This window comes from Lemur catta, chromosome 13 (genome assembly GCF_020740605.2).
Source record: "Lemur catta isolate mLemCat1 chromosome 13, mLemCat1.pri, whole genome shotgun sequence".
Classification (NCBI taxonomy): domain Eukaryota; kingdom Metazoa; phylum Chordata; class Mammalia; order Primates; family Lemuridae; genus Lemur; species Lemur catta.
In genome coordinates, this window is record NC_059140.1 from 20920061 (window position 1) to 20947401 (window position 27341).

A 27341-nucleotide genomic window follows, 5' to 3' on the forward strand; every position below is an offset into this window, starting at 1 on the left:
ATAACCACACATTTCTCTTGTGAAATTTAATGTGCTCAGGTAATATGCTAAATTGAGTATTTTTACCTATAAATATATCATAACAAAAAATAAGATAGGTTATCAAAATCACTGTGAGCACCTAGAAGCAATAAAAGAAATTCAACGTTTATGAAGTAAAAAGAAAATTTTATTATCTTAAAATAGTGACCTTAAGAATGCACTTAGGTAGTTCTTTACATATTTTTAGAATTTTTTTCCCCATTTGGCTGATGCAATTTAGAAAGCATTAAAGGACTGATAACTGGAATCTATTTAGAACTCAGGAAAATCAGCAAGAAAAAATGAAACAACCGTATCAAAAAGTGGGCAAAGGACATGAACAGAAATTTTTCAAAAGAAGACAGAAGAATGGCCAACAAAAATATGAAAAAATGCTCAACATCTCTAATCATCAGGGAAATGCAAATCAAAACCACAATGACATATCACTTAACTCTAGTGAGAATGATCTTTATCAAAAAGTCCCATAACAACAAATGTTGGTGTGGATACAGAGAGACAGGAACACTCATACACTGCTGGTGGGACTGCAAACTAGTCCAACCTCTGTGGAAAGAAATATGGAGATACCTTAAACAGATACAAGTAGACTTACCATTTGACCCAGCAATCCCATTATTGGGCATCTACCCAAAAGAACAAAAGACATTCTATAAAAAAGACATCTGCATTCGAATGTTTATAGCAGCACAATTCACAATTGCAAAGATGTGGAAACAACCCAAGTGCCCATCAATATATGAGTGGATTAATAAAATGTGGTATATGTATACCATGGAGTACTACTCAGCTATAAGAAACAATGGTGATATAGCACCTCTTATATTTTCCTGGAAAGAGTTGGAACCCATTCTACTAAGAGAAGTATCCCAAGAATGGAAAAATAAGCACCACATGTACTCACCACCAAATTGGTTTCACTGATCATCACCTAAGAGCACATTTAGGAATAACATTGATCGGGTGTCCAGCAGATGTGGGTGGGGGAGGGGATGGGTGTATACATACATAATGAGTGCAATGCACACTGTCTAGGGGATGGACATGTTTGAAGCTCTGACTCGGGGTGGGGGGGGCAAGGGTAATATACATAACCTAAACTTTTGTACCCCCACAATATGCTGAAATAAGAATAAAAAAAATAAAAATAAATTTAAAAAAAATAAAAACTTAAAAAAACAGAAAAAAAAAGCTGGCATTGAATATCTACATTATAGTCTTTGTGTGTAAAATTAAACCGAGTAAAATATGAACTACTGGATGTGTGCTTACATCCCTTATAGTGCTAAAAAAATATGTATTGACTGAATAAATGAATAGTTATATAGCCATGGAGAACAGCAATTAGCATTTTTAAATTACCATTACTTACAATACTAAACATGACATTTAAATAGCATCATAAATTTTTAAAGCTCCAAGAGGTCTAGACTTTTAAAATATGAAACCCATGGTGCAGATCTGCACTATTTATCATTTCTGCCAATTTCTCAAATAGTCTTTATTTACCCAGTAACCCTCTCTCCTGTTTTTTCTCCAATCTCTTGTTACTTTTATTTTCCCTCTGACCTTCTCTTTTAAAGGGATGTGAATAAAAGTAAGACGCACTGGACTTATTTACCCAGGTAGTTACCATTTCTAGTTCTTTTCTTTCCTTTCTGCAGATTCATCTTTAAATCTGGCATCATTTTCCTTATGCCTGAATGATTTCCTCTAATATTCTAGTACACATCAACTGGTGATGATTCTTTAAGGTTTTGTAAGCCTGAAAAGGTCTTTATTTCATATTTGTTTTTGAAGATATTTCACTGAGTTTAGACTTCTAGGTCTACATTTTTTTCTTCAGTCCTTTAATGATATTGTTTCACTGTCTTCCAACTAAGAGAAATATGCTGTCATCCTTATGTTTCTTCCTCTGTAGGTAATTTTTTTTTCTCTAGATGCTGTTTGAAATTTTCTCCTTATCATTGGTTTTGAGCAATTTGATTATGAAGTGCCTCAGTGTATTTTCTGCAGATTTCTTTGCTTATGATTCAAGCTTATTGAGCTTCTTATGCTTGTGGGTATATAGTTGTCATCAAATTTGGAACATTTTCAGCCTTTATTTCCTCCGATATTTTAAGTGTTTCTCTCCTTCACAAACTAAATTAAATATCTATTAGGTCATTTAAAACTGTTTCACAGCCAATTAGTGCTCTATTCAATTTTTAAAATTATTTTTTCTGTTTTTCATGTGCGTATCTTCTAATGGTCTGCCTTCAAATTCACTATTTCTTTCTTCTACAATGTGAATCTGCTGTTAATCCCATGCAGTATTTTTTTTTTATCAAATACTGTGGTTTTCCTATCTAGAAATTCAATTTGGGTCAACTGGCAATGTTGAAACAGAAAAATGGCTGAGAATTCTCAAGAATGAAATAAACTATGACTGATGGAATAAGTAAAACTAAGTCCACAGCAGGAAATATTTGAAACAAGAAAGCACTGTCATTCAGCTCTAGGTATTTTGTAATTCAATTCTTATTGTCCTAGGTATTAGAGAAGTAAGATGTTTTTAAGCATATGGATTTTTACGTTTTTATTTTAGCCCTAAAAAGAAAAAACAAAGTGCAGAAAAAGACTGGAAACAAATTAGCTAAAATGTTGCTTCTGGAAAGTTTCCCAAATGTCTTTATTTTTGGGTATTTTCAAAAGTATCTATAATAAGCAATATATAACTAGTTAAACTAAAAGCAGAAAAACATAAGAACAAATATGTCATTTGCATGAAGAATGGTGATTGATGAAGAAAATCATGATGGACCTAAACTTTGTAGTACTGTTTTCCCCATTCAGAAATTTCTGCTATTTCTAAGGCCATGCTGTGTAAAACAGAGGATTTCTGGCTTACACTTAGCTTCCTTTTTAAAAGGAGATGAATTAAGGACATGGAAAAGATTATAAAATGGATAGAAGATAGAATTTACACTGAGGATTTCTCATTTACCTGCATTTCAGATTTCTATGCTTCTTCTTCTCCAAGTAGTCACCTTTGTTAATTGATCCTTTAATTATCTTAATGATTATAAAACCATGCCACTTACATAACTGTGATAGCAATATTATTAGATGTCAAAAATATGTGATAAAATAAGATTAAAGTGAAAAAAAGGTTTTCTTTATATTAAAAATAGAAGTTGAATTTTAGAAGAATATATGCAAACATGTTTATCATTTTTCAAGCACCAAGCCTTTCTTCCTTGCTAGCCCAAATACCTTCAGTACTGATACTGTCATCAAGACAATGAAACTAAAATTTCCCTTTAGGTAGAGGGGAGGTATAAAATGGGAGTATGCATTTTGTATGAAGGTGAACATTTTCTCATTTTCCAGTCAAGTGACTGACTTTTAGAGCATCTTCAAATATATATATATTTTTTTCTTCAATAGCTTCAGTTAAATGAATTTTTGCCCTGCGAATCTCTCCTGGGACTCAAGAAGCTTTCTTAAGCTTGTGACATTGCTGTGAACATCCTCTGTTGCTGTTCTACATCATCTTGTCCTCCTTGTGGCAATGCCCACACATCAAGTAGATTTCAACCCCGGAGTCTATAGGTGGGTGACATGACTACACTAAATCGATTAGAACACCCCATCTACTCACCATTGTGATTGGCTCAGTGAAAGAGATAACTTCCTAAGCCAGGTTACACCCAGGGACATCAAGACTAAGTTCCAGGTGAGATAATTTCTGTCTACTGGATGGGGTGCTGTGATGATAGGTATCTAAAGCTGTCACTGGCCACCACGTGAAGCCTGGAAATGGGTCTATCCAGGGTTTAGCAGAGCCCACATTTAGATTCTGGTGATTATCCTTTGAGCCCTGAGCTGATTTGCACCCAAAGATTCAGTCCCAGACCAGTGTTTCCACATTTTACCATGCATCAAAACCACCTGAAGGGCTTGAACACACAGATTGCTGTGCCTCACAGCCACGGTGTCTGGTTCAGTGAGTTTGAGACAGAAACTGAGAGTTTACATTTTTAACAAGTCCAAGTTGATATTGATGTTGCTGATTCAAGAAACATACTTTGGGAATCACTGTTCTAAATTTCAATTAAGTGGGCTAGTAAACTGTATTTTTTTTTTTCTTAAGCATGCTTGGGTTGGGTTTTCTATTATTTGGACTCAGAAAGAGAATCTCACCTGATACACATATGAGTCTCTGAAAAACACCTGCCCCCAAAATGAACCTAAATGACTCTACCTTATTAGGTGCTTGTATATTAAAAACTATATGAAGGAAAGTCATAAGGAAATTATTACACAGAGTAACATAAACTTCATATTATATTAAATATTTAGGACTTTCTGTCCCACTTAATACTATGCTATAATTAAATTTCATCATATCTGGTAGTCAAATATTATAGGCACATGAAAAACCAATACTTAGATTTATTTTCCTTATAAAAGAAAATAGGTTTCTGATATTTTTCTTGAGGAATTTTATTACTGAGAAATTTCAATTGAAGCTATTTTTACATGAATGTAATTAAAAAGGTAGATAAATCTAATTTTACTTTGAGTAGAACACTATAACCAAAAGTTACAACTAGTGTTTTTCTTTTTAACATGCAATCTATAATTTCATTTATCATTCATCTTTATCAATCCTAATGAGAAATGGTTAACCTACATCTAAAGGGTTAAAGTGTCCTAGACACCCACAAATAAAAATACTAATTTAAATAACTAGGAAGATACTTGGATACAGTATTTTTTTAAAAAAGTATTGTACTCAAGAATTAATAATTTTTAAAGTCTTCTCAGCTACTAATACATGCTCATTATGTAATAAACTGGCAGTCTTTGGGAACTGACATATTCTTTGGCCACCATTTTGTACCTTCAGACTGCTGTTTCATGAACAAATTGCCCCTCACCCCTTTGCCCTCAAAAATATTTCCTTCTCAATTTCCCATTTCTGGCTCCAACATATCTAACTCCACTCTTCCAGGTATGATAAATGTTTGAGGTGATGGATATGCTAATTACCCTGATTTGATCATTATACACTGCATACATGTATCAAAATATCACTCTGTATCCCATAATTATGTACAATTATTATGTGTCAACTAATAATAAAAGGGGGAAAAAAAGCATATACAGCTCAAAAAAAAAAAAAAAAGAGAGAGAGAGAGAAGCCTGCATGTTACTTGGGAGTGTACAGAGAAAGAAAGATAGTAAATATGTAAATAAAAAACAAAAGCAAAAAATTTAACCAGGAATGTGGAAAAGGTGTCAGTATTTAGCACCAGAGCAGGGGGTCTCCAGATATTCAGGGATTCAACCCTTTAATTTTGAATCATGAAGAAACCCAGGTGTCTCTGGGATGGGGATGGAGGGGAAGGGATGCAGAACATGCAATATTTGAAAACCAGAATGGCCATAACAGTTTACATTTACCAAATCACAGGCTTGTCTCCACCTCCCCAACCTGGTCTTTAATTCCTGTCAATTCCATGATTTCACAATGTGTCTAGCACCTTTCGTTCCCTTTTCTTCCTATGGCCACCAATAAAATTCAAAATATTTTTAGTTTTCACCCTTGGCTTTTAAAATAGCTTTCTCATTGTTGTCTCCATTTGAAGGCTTTTCTTTTTCCATTTATCCCAAGAGCAATGTCCCAGAAATTTCTATCTAGAAAAGCCAATTCTCTGCTCACACTGCCTTCCAAGGGCTGTGCAGCCTTTTTTTTTTTGGTATTGAAAGGCCCCCTACGAGCTGCTCCTCCTCCCATCTCTCTGCAGGCTTCTCTCTGACAATGCCCTTGAAAGAACCCATTGACCCAAACAAGCAAGACTAGTATCCATGATGTCCTACCTTAAAATATTATTTATTTTCTCTCCCTGGCTAGCTAAAATGTCCTTCTACCCATATCCACTACTAGTGAATATCATGCTCATCTTCTAAATAGCTACCAACCCCCCATGTGTACTTTGTACCTCTTTAATACTGCATTATGGGCCAGATGTGGTGGCTCACACCTGTAATCCTAGCACTCTGGGAGGCCCAAGCAGGAGGATCACTTGAGGTCAGGGTTTGAGACCAGCCTCAGTAAGAGTGAGACCCTATCTCTACTAAAAAATACAAAGAAATTAGCCAGGCAACTAAAAATAGAAAAAGATAATTAGCCAGATGTCGTGGCACATGCCTGTAGTCCCAGCTACTCGGGAGGCTGAGGCATGAGGATTGCTTCAGCCCAGGAGTTTGAGGTTGCTGTGAGCTAGGCTGACACCATGGCACTGTAGCCTGGGTGACAGAATGAAACTCTGTCTCAAAAAAAAAAAAAAATACTGCATTATGCTATATCATAAACCAACTACTAAGTTTCTCAAGGACAAAAATCATATGTTTTAGTCCTTATAACCCCTACAGCTACAGTGCAGGGTCTTATCCATAGCAGTTGCTTAATAAATAGCTGTTGATCGAACAAATAATTACATGCATATAGTATAAATATATCTCTTATTTTATACCTATACATAAATCTTTGCCTCTGCATATGAGAAAGGAGTCAATTTTTAGAGCTTCAACTCTTAAAAATATATCTATTGTATAAGATTGACCTTTCCAATAATGACACATATTTTTGTTAAAAATATTTATAAACGTGAATTTCCAATCAAACTGTATTTTAAATTTCAGAATTAATCAAACTTTATGTAAAAAGTAGTTCTTAAAGGATACACAGTTCCTCATTAGAAAAAAGAAACCATAACCATATTCTGTATTAAATTAATGAACTACATAATTGCGATGTCAGTTAGTTTACAAGTTGACTGGCCCACCCAGTGGTTGTGTGACAGCTAACACAATGTAAAACGGTTTACGTTTGTTTTCTTTTCTTCTGAACTTGAATTCTATTGTTTAAAACTCAAAAGATGGAAATCTGAAGAAGAATAATAATATGTTGACTGATTTCAATGCTTTTATGAAGTTGTCAAGAAATTCTAAAAATAGCTTTTTCAAAGAACACAACACATTATGCTATAAAAAAATACTCTTTTAAGGTAGGAAAAGTGTGAAAATTAGAGTAATTTAACAAATAATAGATAAATGGCTTGCTGACTGTGCATATGAAAACAGACAACTATTGAACCCATCTTGTGACCTGTATCAATAGCTTGGTTTTCATCTAACTGCTGTGCTTTATGGGATTTGGAACATGCATTTTACTAAGAAGGTGCCATAACATGACAGATTGGGTGTATTTAAGTGCCGTGTCCTTTGCTCATAGGACATTATATCTTTACTTAGTGAATTAATTTTTATGAGATTGATATGAACTCCCTCATGTATTCGATTCTGGATGTATTTTTGCTTTTTAAAAAATTGTTCTTGCCCCTTCATGAAAATACTTTAGATGCCAATATAATTTACTATGTAATTAATATGGTTACACTTAAAATAAAAATGAAACATTTATTTCCAAATTAAATGTAAACATCAGTTAGATATTTACAATCACATCAATCAATTAACTTCACTATTTGAGTATCTGCCCTAAATCCTATGGCCGATGGAATTATTGCTGTCAGCGCTTCACATCCTCCTGCCACACCACCATGCAGAGCAAAGACATCTGGCTTGGCCCTGTGACTCCTTTTGCCCAATGATATGTGGACATAAAGTGCAGGTTACTGGGTCTGAGTCAAAGCTGTAAGACACCTCAAATATTAATATTTCCTCTCATTCTCTAGTGCTCCTGTGATCCGCCGTGATGGAAACACACCCTGAAAAGCATAAGAACAATGTGTAGCCTGGAATCCAGCCTTGCCCAGCTGAGCTGTAGCTCAACTGCAACACCCAAAAATGGAAAATATTTTTTTTATAAGCCACTGACTTTGGGGGTGGTCTATAACACAGCATTCCTGCAGCACTAACAATAAAGTCATAAGAGAGAATGTTATAGAAAATCAGATAGTATTCCTGCTCTTGGGGAGTATATAATTGGAGTAATATGGGAATAGCCTGATAATAATATTGATAACAATAGTAAGACTAGCTGCCGTTGAGCACTTACAGGGGTTTTTCTGAGTCCTTCTACTCACAATAACACTATGAGACGAGGAAACAGAGGCACAAGGAAGTTAATTAACTTCCCCAAGTCACACAGCTCATAATGTATAGAGTCAACTTTTGAACCCAGGCAGTCCTTCTCTTTCAATCTGCTCACTATTCTGCTTCTCACACTTTCACTTATGAAAATGACATTTAATTATTGGGCATTAATACTGCATATTCTAATTCAAAGCTGCAAAAAAGGGATTTAATATTTCTTGGGCATCTGTTAGCTGGTGGTACTGTGCTACATGGTGCAGCTTAATAATAGTGTGCACAGTTATGGTGGTGGACAACATGCGATAAACAATTAGTTTAATCTTTCTCAGTCTCGTGCTTTTATCTTTAGAATGGCAAAGTGACTTACCCTACCATAGATTTACTGTGAAAACTTCACACCACACAAGAAGCATATAGCAAAACCCAAATAAATGTTAATTGTACTACCATTACCTTATTGCAAGTTCATAATAAGCTTATGGGATATATTACTGCAATTAAGTAGATTTTTTATGTGCACCCCATAGAATGTTGCCCTTTTAGAAAGGGAATTTGTTTTCTAGACTATTGCTATTCTCTTCCAAATATCCCCACCCATCATTCATTAGTTGTTCTTCAAACTCATGGTTCTCTTACTAGGTTGCCTAGTTGATTCTTCCTTATGGAGGGCAGGAGAGACTATCATGGTTTTTGATAACTACACATCCAGTGGGTAAATTCTGAGATGCACACAAATATTATTATTTTATTGTATTTTGACAGATTGTGTGCAGAAAGTTGGGGGATTGAAGACAAACACCAAGTGTGTAAATAGCAATGCCTATATTACAATACCTTGTAGGCACTGGGTACTCATTAAATAATTACTTATGGAAGTCAGAGTTCTTAAAATCCTCAAGGAAAGTAGAGCTTTCAAGGTGCAGGTGACAGGATTTTTCTCCTTAGTGGCCAACTACAGGAAAGCAAAATCTTTCCAGCCCTTTACAGAACCTGCGGTCACTGGATTCAGTTCCTGCTGCCTTCTGATGGTTCAAGCCTCCCAGCTATGGGGTTAGGTCTGATCATAAGACATCCTTTTGGAGATGCTTAATAAATTCTTGCTGAATTTAACCTAACTGAGGCTCAGAGAAGTTAAGTGACTTGCGCAAGATCACACACTAAGCAGCAATGATGGAGAAAGAACAAATGGCTCTTGTTTTTTAATTCCAGTTCCCAAGCATTTTCCAGAGTTGTCTGCCTCTGTGTTTCCAACATACCCAAACCAGCCCACCTAGCTTTCCCAAGGGAAAGATTACTAAATTTCATAAAGACTATATTAATTACATATCAGTGCATTGCCACTCATAAGTCTTAAAATTCTCTATCAGCCTATCAACAGGGATATATGAAATACAGAAAGAGTAGACTTTCAGAAAACTTGGACAGGCAGGATGTCTCCATTGGCCTTCGTATCATGACCCAAAGGTCTACACACTCATCTCCAAGGTGCAAAGTAAACCATCATGATAATCCAATCAAAATTCACTTTCTATAGACACCTTACTTCCCTCCCTCTGCATTGCTATTGGTTCCCATTGCTTGGATACCAGAAAGGCTACACAAAATGTTAAGAATTTCATGCATTTGAATTTCTGGAGTTCATTTTAGAAATACTTTAATTTTGTAAGAAAAAAAGAGACTTTCTAATGTGACTTATTCATAGTCAAAATATGTAATACACAAAATAACATAATGTCCATGAAAATAACAAATATGTAGATTCAACTCTCCTAGCTACCTTTTCTTTCACTTCTAAAGACAAGGAAAATTACAGGTTATGGAGGAGTTTCTTCAATTGCTGACTCAGGAGGATCCTGATTATTTGGATAATAGTTGATGCTAAATGCAATCTCTGTAAGAACTTCAATTACAGCTGAGAAAATGCTCTTTCTTGGTATGACAAGTAATTTTGTCCCAGTGACTTCTGTTACCTCAATTTCTTTTGACATTAAACGCATAAGAGGTTCTTTTGCCCAGTACCTTCTCGGCATTTGAGCTTTTATGTGCACACTCTGACATAACACAGAAATGAGAATCAAAATCTGCTTTCCTAAGAAAAATAAATAAACAGAAGTTATATTTTTTAATGTAAAAAATGAGGTTTCTGAAAATTATGTTCTCATTTCCGTACTCTAAAATTTATGAAAATATTTTCCCTAAATATGTGGTTTTAGGACAACCTTAATTTTATGCTTGAAGAAAAGCCTCCTATTGATTTGGTGGGTGGGGATCAAATTTCTTCCTAGGGTTACTTAGTATGATAGTTGAAGAAAATTATTTTGACTATCTCTTAAAAGTTATTATAAATATTGAATGAATTTCTACATATAAAAATATTTTCCAGCAAAGCATAAATATAAGTAGATATTTTCTCATTATTCTTTTGTATTATTAATGCAGCATTAATTTCAAGGCTCAAATCCACGCAAGTAGGCAACTGAAGAGAAGTGTGTCCATTACATAGTTAACAAATCAAATGTTTCCTTTCTTGAAACAGATGAATTATTTTCATGTCAAGACAGCTACTGGGGCTTATATAACTAATGGTGTTGACCAAGAAAGAAATAAAATTGCCTATAACTTGTCTTTTGTATTTTGGAGATGGGAAGGCTTAAATGGCCAAGTCATTTGTTTAGAAAAATAACTAGTTTTGTCTAACTATTTTGCACAGCAGAAAATGATAGCTTTGAAAGAGCAGTAATGATCAATTAGGAAATACATTTACCATGTTTTCATTTTCTGATTTTGGCTCCTTACTCTCCCCTACTGATTAAGTCACAAATTTACAGTTAATGCCTTGCCCTAAGAGAAGTTTTGAAGCAATACCAAAACTCACTGACCTCTTTAAAAAACAAAACCAAAAAAAAAAACTGTTTTGGACTGCTTTTCCCTAGGAAGTTTCCAGATAAAATAACAGAACAGGAAACTAGAGTGGGTAACTATTCACTAGGAATAATCTAGTGTTTGAACGAGTGACTATGTGCAAACAATTACAACGACAGGGCTCTTGGCATAGGAACTTGTTTTATGTTATAAGCTAAGACTGCAATGGTACAAGGTCACACCAGTCAGCACCCTTATAAAAGTCTTATTTTTCTTTTCCCTTTATAAAGCCGTCATTCTTCTACTGAGCCTTAAGTAAGATGATTTAGAGTAGACAAGAGAATGAGTTCTATTACAAAATTTAGTTTCTCATTTGCCAGGAAATGTGATTCTTGGAAAGACAAAGCACTCTTTTTCCAAAGAAAATGAGATTTGCAACCTTCTTGCAGCTCTCTATCTTTATCAATTTAAGAGTTAATGGAAAATAGCATCAGAATTTATGTGTGCAGAAGCCTAGAAACGCCCCAGTAAATTTCTCTGGTTCTTTCAGTCCTAGCCGTACTAGACTTCTCCACCTTCTTACATGTGACTCTTGCCCTTGAATCCCAGACCAGGCCTGGAAGCTAAATTTTCCAAATGACAAAAATTTCAGATGTCTCAGTTGCACTGATTTGGTGTTTCCTTTTACCAAGATCAGCTAGTAAACCAGCTGTGACGGTCTGAATGTCGGTTGGACCATTTGTTTAAAACTATCTCTAGTGTGATAGTATTAAGAGGCACGGGGCCTTTAGGAGGTGATTAGGGAATGAGGGATCCACCCTCATGCATAGGATGAGTGCCCTTATAAAAGAGGCTTGAAGAGGCCTATGTGCCCCTTCCTCCACATGAGGATGTGATGAGAAGGCACCACCTTTGAAGCAGAGAGCTTCACTGAATCTGCTGGTGCCTTGATCTTGGACTTCCCAGCCTCCAGAACCATGAGCAATAAATTTCTGTTGTTTCTAAACTACTCAGTCTAAGGTATTTTTTATAGTAGCCTGAATGGACTAAGACACCTGCCCCGTGATAAGTACTAAAGGGTGTCTTTCAGGTGACATAAAAGGACATTAGACAGTAATTCAAGACCACATGAAAAAATAAATAACTCCAATAAAGAGAACTTTGTACTATTTATTCAACACTGTGCTAAATACTTTTAACATTTCCAGAAAAATATGTAACATTGTGCCAGCATTCAAAGAATATCCAATATATTTTTGAACACAAGAAACACCTGGAACAGAGTGATAACTTGTGTGGTGTAGACTATATTAAGTGACAGTGTTGTGAAGATCTGACCAGAGAGGAGGGAGCATGTATGGTGAGAAATGGAAAATAGGGTAGGCATGCCATTAGAAAGGGGAACCACATTCTAGAAGGTCTTAATGGACAAGTAGGTGTGAAGCCAAAGTTTAGATTTGATACCCACAGCACATGCCCTCAATATATATTCACAAAGTAAATCAAAGAAGGGCTACAGAACAAGCAGCCAGAATAAATGGTCAGAGTAATCTTTGAGGAGAATTTGCAAAAGCATTGATACTTGACAAAATATCATTTATGTTAATTTACCAAGTGGTCATATGCAGGGTAGACAGCAGGAAAGATGGCCTGAGGTGTGATAAGAACTTAACTGCTGTTCCTAGTCAAGGGAAACAGAGGCTGAACTAGGGCATGAGCAATAGACCTGGATTCCATAGAAAATTAAATAAGAACATTAGCAACATTAGCAGGATACAAAAGTAAATGAAAGGATAAGTTAAAGTTGGCCATGATTTTCTTAGATGGTTAAAGAATGTCATCTCGTCCAAGTTTTCTTAGCCTTTCCAACTCCATGTTTTCACATTCTAGGTTTGCTTGGCAACTGTTTGCCTGAGGCATCACTATTTCTGCTCTGACAATGATAAGTGTCTTCCCCCCTGCCCTCTTCACTGTTACCACCATCCTTCATTATGAACCTGTTCAGACACCTTTACGTAACTATGCACGCCATAGACACAACAGTGATTCGAATCTCATTTATCCACTGAACAAGTATTTACTGAGCCCAAAGTGCCAATTACTCATTGTAGCATTCTTCAACCTCATACCTTCCCTTTGAAAAAGTAAGAAGAAGAATAAGCATTATACCAAATATAAATGGATAACTATAGGATTAGGTGGACATTTTTGTTATCTGCCAAGATCACATAGTAGATAAGTGGCAAAGTATATAATAGGGCCTATTTCTCCTGTCTCCTAATCCAGTTACCTTTCTATTAATGCAAACTGCTTCTTAAGTTAGAAGATCCTAAATCCAGATAGATCTAAAGCTTATGTATGCCATTATTTTATTTCCTTTTTTCTTCTTGCCGAAGTGTGACTACAAGATTCAGAGGAATTTAGCAAAGAATAAAATTCTGTAACACAAAGTAGAATTATTATTAGAAGCAAGACAACACTTGAAGAAACTATTGCCTGAAAGATACAGAAAATTGATCATTAGTTTTTTTATTTCTAAGACTATGTCTCCCAGAGGGTAGCTGTAAGAAAATCCTGAGTGATTTTTGCCTCCAACCATAGACTTAAGGATTTAGCATGCAACAAGGGGTTTTGCAGAGTAACCAAATTCTCCACAAAATGTATGTGGCATAAAAATATATTAGTGACAAGAGTAACACTATTACTTATAAAAAAACAAGAAAAGAAGCTATTTTCTCTTTTCTGTCTTCACATAGTTTTAGTATTACAATAAGACTCATTACCAAATCTTAATTGTAATTCAAACATGACTTCCACAGCCTAAAAACATTTAATTGACTGAACAGTGAAAAAAGACAATCACATGAGGAGTCACCCAAATAATATCTCATTGTCTTAATGGTATTTACTGAGGTTTTCCCAAATGAGATATCGATGTGTACCAGATTTACAATGTGGTAACAATCCCAAGGAGCCTTATAAATCAAGAGCGTTAGCATTACAGAGATCTGAATGTGGACTTGCCTCTCGTCTGCAGGCAGCGGTCTACCAGAAGATGGGCTACGCATGTGTGTCTCTGTATATAACATTTACACTCACACACACATATATGGGTATGTTGATGCACATATTTATATTTATGTATATATGGTATATGTATATAAAATTAAGATAGCAAATATGTATGCATACATATATATGTAATATGTTTTTATACATAATTTATGCTTGTATAAGCAATCAGAATATATACATATAAAGAGAACCTCCTCAGACCTTGTTATTTATGAATACATATGCATCATGCAGCAAGATTTAAAATATATATATATACACACATACATGCACATATATACATATATGTGTGTGTCCTTAATTCCTGAGGGCACCAACACTTGAGGTAGAAGTCAAGACTTCAAAGACGATGGATGAGCAAGACATGAGAGAAATAATAACTAAACTCCTTACAAAAAATGAACCAAATTTGGCAATGAAATAAAAGCAAAGAAATGTGACAAGAAAGAGGAGTTTAAAGAGGAGAAAGAGGGAATGGCTGAAGCACATGACAGAATATTGAGAGTTTTAAGAACTAGAATAATTACAATTCAATCTTCAGTTGTTTACATGCCTGTGATTAAACAACCCCGACCTCAATGTCTCCAGAACATTCGGTAATGTTTAATACATACTTGAACACTCTGTGAGAGTTATTTTGGTTTGGTTTTGTATTGTGTTGCCTCTTGCATTTTTGTAATTGAAGAAGCAGTTTCTGGGATCAATCTACTCGGTATCAACACTCTGAAGGAGATAAAGGAATAGCCTGGAAATACAGACATCTCAGTGGTGGTTAGAATCAGAAGCAGAAAGGCACCGAGAATGTAAGCCCTGGAAATCTGCAGATATCTGAAGGTTTTCAGTAGAGAAAAATAATGAAAGTTCTAAATTCAAAGACAAATGAATTACACAGTTTTGAGGGTAGGGCTCTGGAACACTCCATCCAACCAAGTATATTATGGTATAAATCAGGACAACGATTTCAGAGACGGGAACACAAAACACAAGTTCTGAGACAAAGACAGAAACAAAGGTCAGAAACATAGATATCCACGGAGTTGGAGCAGGATGTCGGGAGTTCTCAATTCCTTCATGCTGGCCAGGGCTGAAAGTGCACACAGCCCTTGGCACTAAGAAGCAGACATGTTGGCTGAGGTAAGGCAGTTCCAAAGACTCACTGATCATCAGAGGAGGAAATGTGAGACACATATTCAGTCCCAGAGGAAGATATAATGTGGATGGAAAACTGCTCTTTGGGGAATAAATATCTCAGGACTAGGAATTAAGCTAGGGTAGGAGAGGGGCATCCAGCCTAAGTAAGCATAACAACTCCAATGCTTACTGTTCACTCCTGTGTTTTTGGCACTGCCATTATGCTCATTTGGTACTATTATTGTCCTCTTTTTGCAGACAAGGAAACGGAAGTTGTAACCATTTGAAGTCACTTGCCCATAGCTCCACCATCGGCATGTGATGTCAGATATGGAACCCAGGCAACTCTTAGGCTGTACGTCTCTCTTCATAATTCAGACAAGAAACCTGGTGTTCCTCATCAGGAATGGTGTGGGAAAGGCTAGGACCAGAGGAATTAGATCATGTAGATAACCTCTGAAAAGAAGGAAAAGACTCAGCACTTCCATCCTGAATAGAACATAAGCATAGCCAGGTGTTAGTGGAGTAGGAACCTCTCTCCCGTGCTGTTCACACATAGAATTCCCCTGCAGTTTACAGGAGTGTGATTATGCTGTGACAAATACAGGCCCCCAAAGGTGTCCACACTTTACATGGCAAAAGAGACTTTGCTGATATGATTAAGGTTATGGATCTTGAGATGGTTAGATTCTCTGGATTATCTGGGTAGATCCAATCTAGTCACATGAGTCCTGAAAAGTGGAGCACCGTTCCAGGCTGTGGTGATAAGCGATTAACAATGGAAGGAGCTCAGAGAGATGGCAGCATGAGCGAGATCTGACACCCTGCTGCTGGCTCGGAGATGGGGAGGGAGGGTACCTGTAAGTGCCCTAGAGGGGCTTCTAGGAAATCAGAGAGACCTCCCAGCTATCAGCTAGTGAGGAAAGGGGGAACCTCAGTCCTACAACCACATGGAACTAAATTATCTCAACACCAAAGAATCAGGAAACAGATCCTCTACCAGAACCTCTAGAAAAGAACAGAGCCTATGAACACCTTAGCCCTGGCAGTTCCATGTCAAGGAACTATAAGACCTACAGAACTATTAAGAAAAGGTATTTGTGTTGCTCAAGCCACAAGGTTTATGATAATTTGTTATAATAGCGAAGGAAAACTAATACACAGGCAGGATATGGAACTTAGGAAAATGTCTGGTTTTAGTTTATAACTCCGTAGACAGGGAATTCTCCATACAAAGGATCATACCAGACTCTCTGCTCCTATTAGTCACCCACCTCAAGGCCAATCATAGGTCACAAGGCCAGATTTAACATACTGTGTCTGAGGCACATAGAGTTGAGCAGCTTTTGGGGGGGTTATGATACCAAGAGACTTGGAATGTCAGTTTTAGCATCATGTCTCAAAATACATGGAAGACTTTTGAGAACCCCATGGAGGAGGCTTATGCTTTGCAAATTTAAAACTTGTAACACAAATAAATTTGTTCCCATATGTTCCCTTTTCTTTCTGGGAAATTTTTACATAAAAAATAACCGCTGAACTTGTCATATTTATACTATTTGATCTAAACACCATAATATTATAAATATGTTCTTCCAGGTTATCAAGGTGCTGGAATGACCTGGTCCAAGGCCAAGGTATGCCAGTCTCTATAGTAGAACTATAGAGCAATACCCAAATACAGAGGGAAAATGGTGTGTACGTCTGGCACTTTCTCTAAGAACGAAAACCTTTAACTTTTAGGTGTTACTTGGGGTATAGCAAGATGCATTTATTCAAAATGGATGAATGTAAAAGATTAGAGCCCCACCCCCCCAAAAAAGTGGCTTACATGAAGTGGGTAGCTAGTAATGGAGAACTCCTGAATATGTTCTCGAAAACTATATGAGATGTTAAGACTATGATGAAAGCACATCAGAGGAGGCAACGTGGAATCCAGAGTCGATCTGTTCAATAAATTCATTCATAGGTGAAGGCGGTTAAGGAGCAGATAATGTTCTTACATGTGTGGTACCATTGACTCAAGGTCATAGAGGGGATATTTTTAAAAAGCAGGGAGTGATAAATCCCAGGGGGCTAGACAGAGGTGAGGAGTAGGGAAGTAAGACAGGATAAGGATTGAAAGAAGGAAGAGAAGCTGGAAAACAGAAAACAACTGAGAAACCAAACCTAACGAGTGATTCCACATATAGGCTTGGAAGGAAATTATTCAACAGTCTAAGAAAAATGCAATTGTGAAGGAAAAGCAGGTCAAACAGTCCTCAGACAGACTAGAAAGAGCCAGAAAGTCCAGTTCTCATGAATAATTACATAAAATTCTCATACTATTTACTTAACAATGTAAAAGTCAGAAATATCTGCAAGAAAATTACTAATATTTATATATTACAGATGTGTCAATGTATTTTAATTAGTTTTATAGTGTTGTGTTTATACATATATATATATTTTTTAAGAGACAGGGTCTCACTCCATCTTCCATGCTGAAGTGAGGTGGTGTGATCATAGCTCATAGCAACCTCGAATTCCTGGGGGTTCACGTGATCCTCCTGCCTCAGCCTCCTGAGTAGCTGGGATTACAGGTGTGCAGCACCACACCTGGCTATGTTTGTGTTTATGTGTATAAACCAAAGTTGATAAAAATGTGTTATAGTCTGATAAATGTATAAATTATATGCATATTAAATATATTTATACACAAATAATAAGTTATTTGCTATATCATGTAGGATATAAGGTTCTTCAAATCCATAAGGATGTTGTTGTTCCAGAAAAAGACACTAAATGGCAGAGAAATCAAACAGCTGGCTGAAGGTTAACAATATAAGCAAGTCAACTAAAGTTAATAATTCAGACTAGATTTCCATCTAGCCCCAGATCTTTTGACCAATGAAGTCCAGAATCTCCTTCTGCTAGCAATAATTTTTCACTTTCCAGCAATTCCAGGTAAAATTATTTGTTCTACAATAAGAACTTTAACTCACTGATTATGGTATCTGGTTCTTTCTCCTGACTTCTTTATTCCATCAGTTCTATCACACTCCCCGTCTTTCAGACTTACAAACTCAGTATCAATTTTAATTCATCATTTTACTCATCCTTGAGTACTAAATCATATTGATTCTACTTTAAAATAGTCTTCAAAATTCATCATAATTCTTCCCTTATTATCTCTCCTCTGGACTATAATTAAAACGGCATCTAAACTGAGTTCCTCCCCATCAAGTCCACTATAACCTGCCATGCCCTCAGGCACCATCCGGTCGACCCTCTGCATCTGTGGGTTCGGTTCAACCAAGTGTGGATTGAAAATATTCAGAAAAAAATAACAATACAACAATATAAAATAATACAAATTAAAAGCAATACATTATAACTGTTCACATAGCATTTACATTGTATTAAGTATTATGTGTGCTCGAGAGATGATTTAAAGTATATAGGAGGATGTACGTAAGTTACATATACAAATATTATGTTATTGTACATCAGGGACTTAAGCATCCACAGATTTTGGTATCTGCGAGGAGATGAAGGTCCCCTAACCAGTCCCCCATGGGTATGAGGGAAGACTGTATTTCTTTTTATGAATCAGAGCACTAACCATCACTCCCATATTCAAAACACTTAATAGTTCCTGTATGCTGTTTCATCGAACACAAACTTTGCATTCAGGTTCAAAACTCTCCAACAGCTATTAACTCTCAACATATCTTTTACTACTCTCCCCACAGCCCTAAGATTCAGCCAAGCCAAATTTATACCCCTCACTATTCCCCAAACACACCTACATGTTTTTCTGCCTCTACACCTTTACTTAAGTTTTTCTTCACTCAGAATTTGAACAGTCCACCTTTGGGATTAAAAACTTTCCTACACTTAAAGCCTTACATCCCATTCTGCCTCTTTCTCAAGAACTTTCAACCACAGCATGTAACCCCTACTTCAGTGAAACCCTCATAGAAATTTGTAGAAACTGCATCCTGCATTGCATTACAGATATTTAGGACTTCTCTCAGCCTCCCTACTTGATGGTAAGCTGCCACACATTTCTCATCTTTCTATCCCCTGCAACAGCAGAGAGCCCAGTTATTATTCAGCCCTTCATACATGTGTGCTACATTGAATTCCATTTGCTTTCCAGGTACTAAAACTGAAACTCTTTAAAGTGGCATATTTCAAAAGTGATTTTAAAACATTTTTAAGAAACCAACATTTTATTTAAGTGTAATCACAGCTGTCCATGGGGTTACCCAGAGATTCCTTGGAAATATCAACTGAAAGTTTGTTTTCATGAAATCAAACAATCTGCTGTTCTTAAAGACACATTTCACCTAAATTAGTTTACCACTTAATAGACCATCACATCCACAGGAACAATTATTGGGCCAGACTCTTTTGTTATAGAGGTATGACAAAGATTCATATACCATGAACAAATGGACACCAAAAGTGGACCTAACCACTTTCAACCAGCTCAAACTAAAATAAGTATGTTTCCTGTGATTCACAGTAGAAGAATCCCAATGGACTTAATTTGAAAAGGGCATAGTGTATCTAATACAGCTGCTCTGAGGCTGGGCCAAAATAGTTATCCTTGCTTGACTTTTTGGGCCTTGAATCAATAACAGGCCCAGACTACGTGAAGAAAACTAAATCACTATCCCTGCATCAAATGTCCAATGTAAACACAATGCCAGGCTGTCTATCCATCTACCTGTCATCAATCCACCCATCCATCTCTCCATCCATCCTTCCATCCATACTAGTCCATCTTTTGTGCATCACTGTAAAAATATTGTTATTTACACATACACATATTAATATACACTGACTAAGCACTTACTTTGTGTCACACACTATTCTGTTTTCTGTATGTTAAACCTCGCAACAATTCTGTATGGTAGTTACTGCTATTATTCCCATTTTACAGACGAGGAAATCAACACTCATGATGTGTAAGTAACTGCCCAAGTTCATACAGGTGCTAAGGTATGGAACTTGGATTTGAATTCTGGAAATTTCCCCCCAGAACCCTTAATCTACCTATGATAGACTACCAGAGCAGAATTTTGCTTTCTTCACAGATGTCAGAGAGGTCTCCGGAAGTTACCTTATTTCTGGAAAGGACTTACAAGGGCTTATCATAGAGTTAGAGGCCCAGGTGCACATAAAAGTAGAAAACCCTCTGTTTCCATCTTACTAGTTACAAAATTGGAACTCTTTCTTGAAAATAAAATTGAGAAGCTAAATTTGAAGTACAGGACCAGCCAGCAAGCCCACAAGACGGCCCAATGTGCCACGTGTAAGGATCCCCTCATGGGCCCAGCAAAGCATGCACAGGGACAGATTCTGCCTGAGGTTTGCAGAGTCGGCCCTGATGGTCATCAGTCAGCAAGGTGAGAATGGAAAATGAACACAATTATTTCATTCAGCCTTGCAATAATAAAGAACAGTGTTTCTCCTTCTGTAGAAATGCACATATAACCAAACAAAACCATGCTTGACTCAGTACTGCATTTTATATCAGGAAGGAAAGAATGTAGTGGCTAAGCTGTTATGAGTAAAAACAAACCACTTTCTATGGGAGAAACACCAGAGTGCTATATACCATAGCATTCCCTCTGCACAGTTTTACAGAAAGGCACCAGCTCAGCTTTTCAATAGGGGAGTTTATCTGATGGCACTCATAACTGGTTTCACCAGGTAAAGGCTGCATTTCATTTCTCACTTTTTTAATGAAACAATAATAGAAAAAGCCCTGGAAAATTTATTCAAAACTAATGATATTGGAGAGGCCTTGCCAGAGGCAATAAAAGCCAGAGAAGCCAGGTAACAGTTGAATTTGGAATGAAATATGAGACAATACTTAACTTTCATTCCAAAGGGGGCTACCCTTAATAATACTGCAGCTTGTGAGGTTGACGAAGTTAAATAACAAGTTGTGGCATTCAATATTTTTAAAGGGTTAAGCTGCAGCCCTCACAGGGTAAACAAACCATATAGATGCACCTGTGCCCCTCTGAATTACTTCTATGACTGTTTTCTCCACTGCCAAACAGACTGCATATTAAGTATTCTCACTATGCACTCCTGGGTCCAGGTGCCAAGAAAACACATTTTGCTATAAACCCATTCTGGATCTCTCTGCGTTAGTGTTGGGTGTCTTATTAATCTTAGCTACACTGAGGGCAAAATAAGTTGCTATTTTTTCCCTACAAATTTTCCAAACCCTGGCTGAAATGCATTGTGTTGTGCTTTTACTAATGCAGTTCCTGTGTCATTCACAATAAACTAATTGAGGTTCTTGGCCTTAAGTAAATGATACCATTTATATGAAACAGGTAAAGAGGTTAAGGGTGTTCCCCACCAAGTAATTTCTTTACCCTTTCCAATATCAGAACCTGAATAATTCCTTAAAAATATACAAGAGAAATGAATGTGTTTTTCACTCCACCCTTACAAAATACCAAGTTTCCCTGCAGCTAAAAATCCAAGCAGCTAAAACAATACAAGAGCAATCGCTTCTAAGTAAATACGTGCATGTTTATTTTTTTTTCCTTGTTAACAGTTTTGTAATATGCACCCCTGCCTGTGAACTATATCCTAAGTTATGAGAGGGCAAATCAGTGTTCAAAGACACAACCTGCCCCACTGGAATCCAGGAAAATAATACCCCCCTGTGTTTCCTAGGTAAAAACAAAATACAGGCTATGTTCTGCAAATATTATGATTAACATTCTCGACAGGGGTAGGAGAGCCCAGCAACATAACTCCATTTGTGAGGACGTTGAGGAATTTCGCTTGTAATAAGGAACTTTTAAACTTTTTTAAACAAAGGCAAGTGAGACCTAGAGTTAAGTGAATGAAACTTACAAGTATGATTTCCATTGAAGTTCGCACCCCAGGGGGGAGAAAAGTATTGCAATAAATGATTTCAGAATCGACCAGCGAAAAGCACGACCTCCACGGCGGTAATAACTTCCTTGGGGTTTATCTGAAGGAAGCGTGTCCCACCCTTCACCCTCTGGGAAGCGGTAGAGGTCCCGGGAGGGGGGTGCTGGCCTCCCAAGGCGGGAGACAGCGCCGCCCCCTTACCTGCACAGGTGCTCCCGTCGTAGGTCTCGCACACCCACTCGTGGCACTCGCACAGGGGCCCGAAGTACGTGCCCGGCTCGGTCACGTGGCAGATGCACACGCCGCAGTCGCACCGCCCCCGGCCGTGGCACAGAGCGCCCCCTGGCGGCTGCCCTGGCGCGCGGCACCGGCGCTCCGACTCGGCCCGGGACAGCCTGCAGGCGGCGCCCGACCAGCTCCTGCGCGGGGGACAAACGCCAGGTCCAGGCCTCGGTCACACTCAGACACTGCCCCCTGCTCTGAGCCCACGCGTCCTCCCCCGGGACCCCTCCGAACGGAGAACCCTCCGCCCAGTACAGGGGAGCCTGAGGCCTGCATTTCTGTGGGGGCTACGCGCCCCCTGGAAGGGCTGTGTTTCCCCAAGCAAACTGGTACCACCCGCCTGAGACATGGCCGTGACCCAAAAGGTCTAAGGAGGATCTGCCCACCTGCGCACAGCACCTTCGTCCAGGTGGGCAGAGGTGATCCGTGCCCCTGCCCGTTGGCAGTTTGTCCCTGAATCTTATATTCACATTTAAATTAAAAACGCATTAATCCAAAGTATGATACTTGGCTGCCTTTTCTTTTCAGTTCTCTTCTTAAAAATGTCCGCTTGCTATCTGATGGCCAGGGGACAGATATTTTACGAAAAAGAAGAGATGAATATATAGAAAGTTATATATATTATGATAGGGTAGGACATAACGTTTTTTAAAATTCGAATTAGGCAGTCTTTGCGAACTCAACTTTTAAAAAGTTTAGTTAAGCTATTGCGATGCACTTCAAAGTCTTTTTCAGAATGTAATACCTAATGTAATACATGTTGATGCTGTTAGGAAACCAAAATAATGTTGCCTTCTAAGCTAAGAGAGCATGCAGGTACACATAGGACTACCTTTAACTCGTGGCATGCATTTGCAGAGGAGGAAATATTTTTATTCAATGACTGTATTTTGCCAAAAGAAAAGCAAAAGGACAGAGATGGGGCAATGCACAGTGTGGATATAAGGAAAGGAAAAGGAACAGGTTGAAAACAGTTTATCCCATGCCCAGCATAGTAACTCCTCTTGGCTTAAGACAGCCATCCTGCAAGCTTGAGCCCTGCCACATAAGCAGGACAGGTCTGTCTTAAAGAATAACAAACCAAACTTACTTCAGAGACGGCGGCGAGAAGCCTTGAGGAACAGCTGACAGCCCCGCGAAGAGGAGGGAGGACGCCAGCAGCAAGAAGTTCCTGAAGCCTGGGGGACGCATGCTGAGCTCCCGGGCTGCGCAGGGCGAGCTGCACTTCTGCAAGGTGGGGCTCACGGCAGGAGGGGCAGGAAGGAGGGGTGCCACCAGCAGATGGCCGGGCAGACGGACCCACGGACACCCAGGCTTGCAGGTCCGGGACTCCACCCGGAGTTGCGATTGCGTTGATGAGCTGCCTGCGAGGATTTGGGCAGCGGCACTGCTCTGGGCGGGGTGCTGGTGCCAAACCCCTCAGTGGAGAGTCTAGGCAGGGAAGTAATTAGAAACAGTTGTACAAGCAGATGGTTTATTTTGACATTAAAAAAAAAAAGTGTCCTGTTCACAGATTTGAGAAAATCGTTTCTTTCTTCAAGTACAGGCCCCAGAAATATTTGACAAGAGAATATTTGGGCTGGCTGATATTAAAGGGGCAGTTAAAATAACCCCCAAGTCGTGAAGAGGAAGGGCCAGGCCAGTGACACTGGGTGTGAACGCTTGGGTGGCGAACTACTGTCACCACGTGCTTTTTAAGAAGATGCACTCTGGGGTTTGGGCTGTGGGGGCAAGTGAATCTGACAAATGCAACTTTTTCCTTTATTTATTATCCTTTATTTTAAACTGTGGGCATTTTATATCTGAAGTCTTTAAAAAGTGTGTCGTGCTTCCAGTTCTTCAGGCCAGTAGCTTATCACATCACATTTTTTCTTGCCTTGGACAGTTCAAATTGTAGTTGTCCCAAATTCACCCCATTCTCCCCCATGCATCAAGTATGAGGAAACAAAATTAAATGTTTATTTATAGTGTAAGCTACACTGAAAAATAATCAGTGTCACTCACTAAGTACCTACTACGGGCCAGTCATTTAGGATATTCTCTCTAATTGTGACAATAATCACACATTGACTTATTCATTTGGCAAATGTGGATTTAGCCCCTATCATGTGCCAGGCTCTGTGCCAGATAGAAGGGACACAACAGCAAGCTAAAAAGAGATGATCCCTGCTCTCCCTGTGTCCAGTGGGCTAGTGAGACATTGATCAAAACAAAAACAAATACAAAAGGACAAATGTTTGCAAGTGCAATGAAAAGTTACTTCCGGATTAGGTACAGGCACCTGATCGAATCTAAGATGATGGCATTTGAGCTAAATCCTGAAAAAAAAGAACAGCATTAAGTTGGGTGGAAATAAGAAGGAGGTGGCAGAGAGTGGGGAGGCATTCTTATTCCTACCTTAAAGGTAAAGGAACTGAGGCCCAAGGGGTCAGCCGACTTGCTCAAATTCACACAGGAAGTTAGAGTGGTGTTTCAGCTGATATTCACGGTCACCTGGAGCACACACACTGTTCCCTACATTTGTGGTCATCCGGGAAAAGCGTGTAGAGGGTTATATAGAGGCAAGAAAACATTTCTTCACTTTAAGTAAGACTCTTTAGATGCAATGTTTTCTCATGAAACAGAAACATCCAAGAATCATCTGTGGTTCTGTGGTCTTAAAATCAGGGATGAGCTATAACAGGGTGACATTTTCCCCTGTCATTTACATGAATAGATATAAGGGCAAGACTACTGCAACATTTGCCTGCAGGAGCAAGAAGGCAAATGAGGGTCCTCTGATCACAGCCCATCCTGTGGTCTATTTCTATTTCTATTTCTACCCTGGTCTCCACCTTGTAGTAGGAGCAGCTTTGCATGGGGCAGGTCTCTGTGACTACCTCAGCCCACACAGCTAAATCTCCAAATGGCTGACCTTTTGTCAATCCTTAGACCCAGGGGTGTACACACTGGTAGAGGGTCTTCCATTAAGAGGACAGACTGGGGTCATGTGTGCACAGTCCTGGGAGAAGTATTTGGAGGATGTTCAGGCAGGAAATTATGGGGTCTTGGAAACCCAGAGTGTGGCTTAGAAGGAAAGACACAGGCTCTGGGTTGGCAGGAACCCTGGGTCACATGAACTAGTCATCTTGTAGGGAGGGGTCTGTCTGAAGGAGAGACAGAATGGAAGTACTAAATCAGTGGTTCTCAAAGCATGGTCCATGGAGCAGCAACATAAGCATCACCTGGGAATTTGTTAGAAATGTAAGTTCTCAGGCCCCAACTCCAGATCTAATGAATTACAGAGTGCATTTGAGTAATATCCCAAGAAATCTATTTGCATATTATAACTTGAGAAGCCTTACAAATCACAGGGCCCAGGGTTGTGCCTGAGGATGCCTGGATCTAAGAGTGGTGTTCCACTCACTCCTAGCACAACTTCTAGAGTTACATTCATTCCTTCCTACCCACGTGTGAGACTATGAGGACATAGGACTAGGCTTTCTTGCCAACATCTAGAAACCTTGGTGACTCAGAGAATACGGGAATAGTAGAAGAGAAGCTTTAATTCCGAAGCCTGACTGGGAATTTGCAATGAAAACATGGGAGTTTTAATAAATGAGTCATGTATTGTTTACTTTTTGCATATTTTCCAAGGGGAAAAAAGAATCATTGTGAAATAGGGACCTGATGTCTGAACATTTCTTTCATGCATTAAAATGATCTTTTTAACCTGTAGTATTATCATACAGTGTAGTATTCAATGAGCAATATTGTCTTTAATATATTAAAGTCTGCAGCTGTGAAGTAAAGATAGTATGTACTAGGGGACTGAGAGAATTAAAAATTCAGGTCATTATATTACTGTGACTCAGAAATAGTATTCCTAGTAAGCTGAAATAGTTATATTGTGGCTGACTTGGTGACTCAGTAGAAAGACTTGGATCCACAGGACCTCTGTTAAAATGAAAGGATAACTTTAAATTTATTTCTTTTTTAGCAAGCTTGGATACTTTTTTTCTGCCAAAGCATTAAATGCCTTAGAAATACTCACTTCCTTCCCTTTCCCAGTTTGTAGAACCTCAAAGACACACATGCTGCTTGGAGGGCCCTGGGTTTCTCACTTCGCCTAGTGGTGAAGACTCCACACCGGCTTCCAGACAGAGCAGTGGAACGCACAGTGAAAGGTGCCTGAGAGGACTGGTGCATCTGGAACCAAACTCAAAGAGAATGAAAGCATCTTAGTTAGTCCTTGAATGTAACCCTTAAGTCTCCAGGTAACAAAATTATAGAATTTCAGGATTCAAGGAATTTTGCAAAGTTTCTCTAGATCAAAATTAAATTTTTTGAAAACATCCAATATACCTGCCAAGTGATTAGGTAGATTTGGTGAGAAAACAAAAATTAAGAGGAACACATCCTTTCCTGAGAATTGCTCTGTAAGTTTTTACCCTTTGATTCCAGGTCTACTCCACGAGGCCATTTAAAATGAGATCCTGGCCACTAGCCTTGACTCAAATATTTGAAGATACAATCGTGTATTCTCCAGTCTTACTACCTCTGCACATACTCCCCAAATAAGTCTATACTTTTTAAAGATAAATATTCTCATTTCCTTCACCTCCTTATGTATTACAACTTTAAGCCTCCAATAGCCTGATTTCCTGAGTGTTTTTGCTTTATCTGTGGTGGATGCCTTTTGTAAAGTATGATATACACAACTGAAACCATTAAAGTAGATGTGGTCTAATGTATTCAGGGCAGATCAGTACTTCCAGCATTTTTGTTTCACATACTACATTTCTACTAATAATGTGGAAGATCACATTAGCTTTTTTAACTGCTACATTGCCCCAATTGTGTGCTTGTACAAGTGTATTTTTCCCCTAAATACAAATTGATCTTTATCTTTGTTAAATTTCATCTTGGCTCAGCTTTTTCATCTAGATGGTAAAAACCATTAT

General features: G+C 38.1%; 1 protein-coding gene across 1 annotated transcript in view; it reads right to left on the reverse strand.

Annotated features, from left to right (window-relative positions):
- Positions 1-23786, reverse strand: part of ITGBL1 (integrin subunit beta like 1) — a 234506-nt gene extending 210720 nt beyond the window's left edge. The window contains exons 1-2 of the mRNA XM_045567036.1: positions 23489-23786; positions 22318-22565 (exon numbers count right to left, since the gene is read on the reverse strand). Coding sequence (XP_045422992.1) covers positions 22318-22565; positions 23489-23589 — 349 coding nt within the window. The 5' untranslated portion in view covers positions 23590-23786. The remainder of the gene's footprint in view (positions 1-22317; positions 22566-23488) is intronic.
- Positions 23787-27341: the final 3555 nt, after the last annotated feature.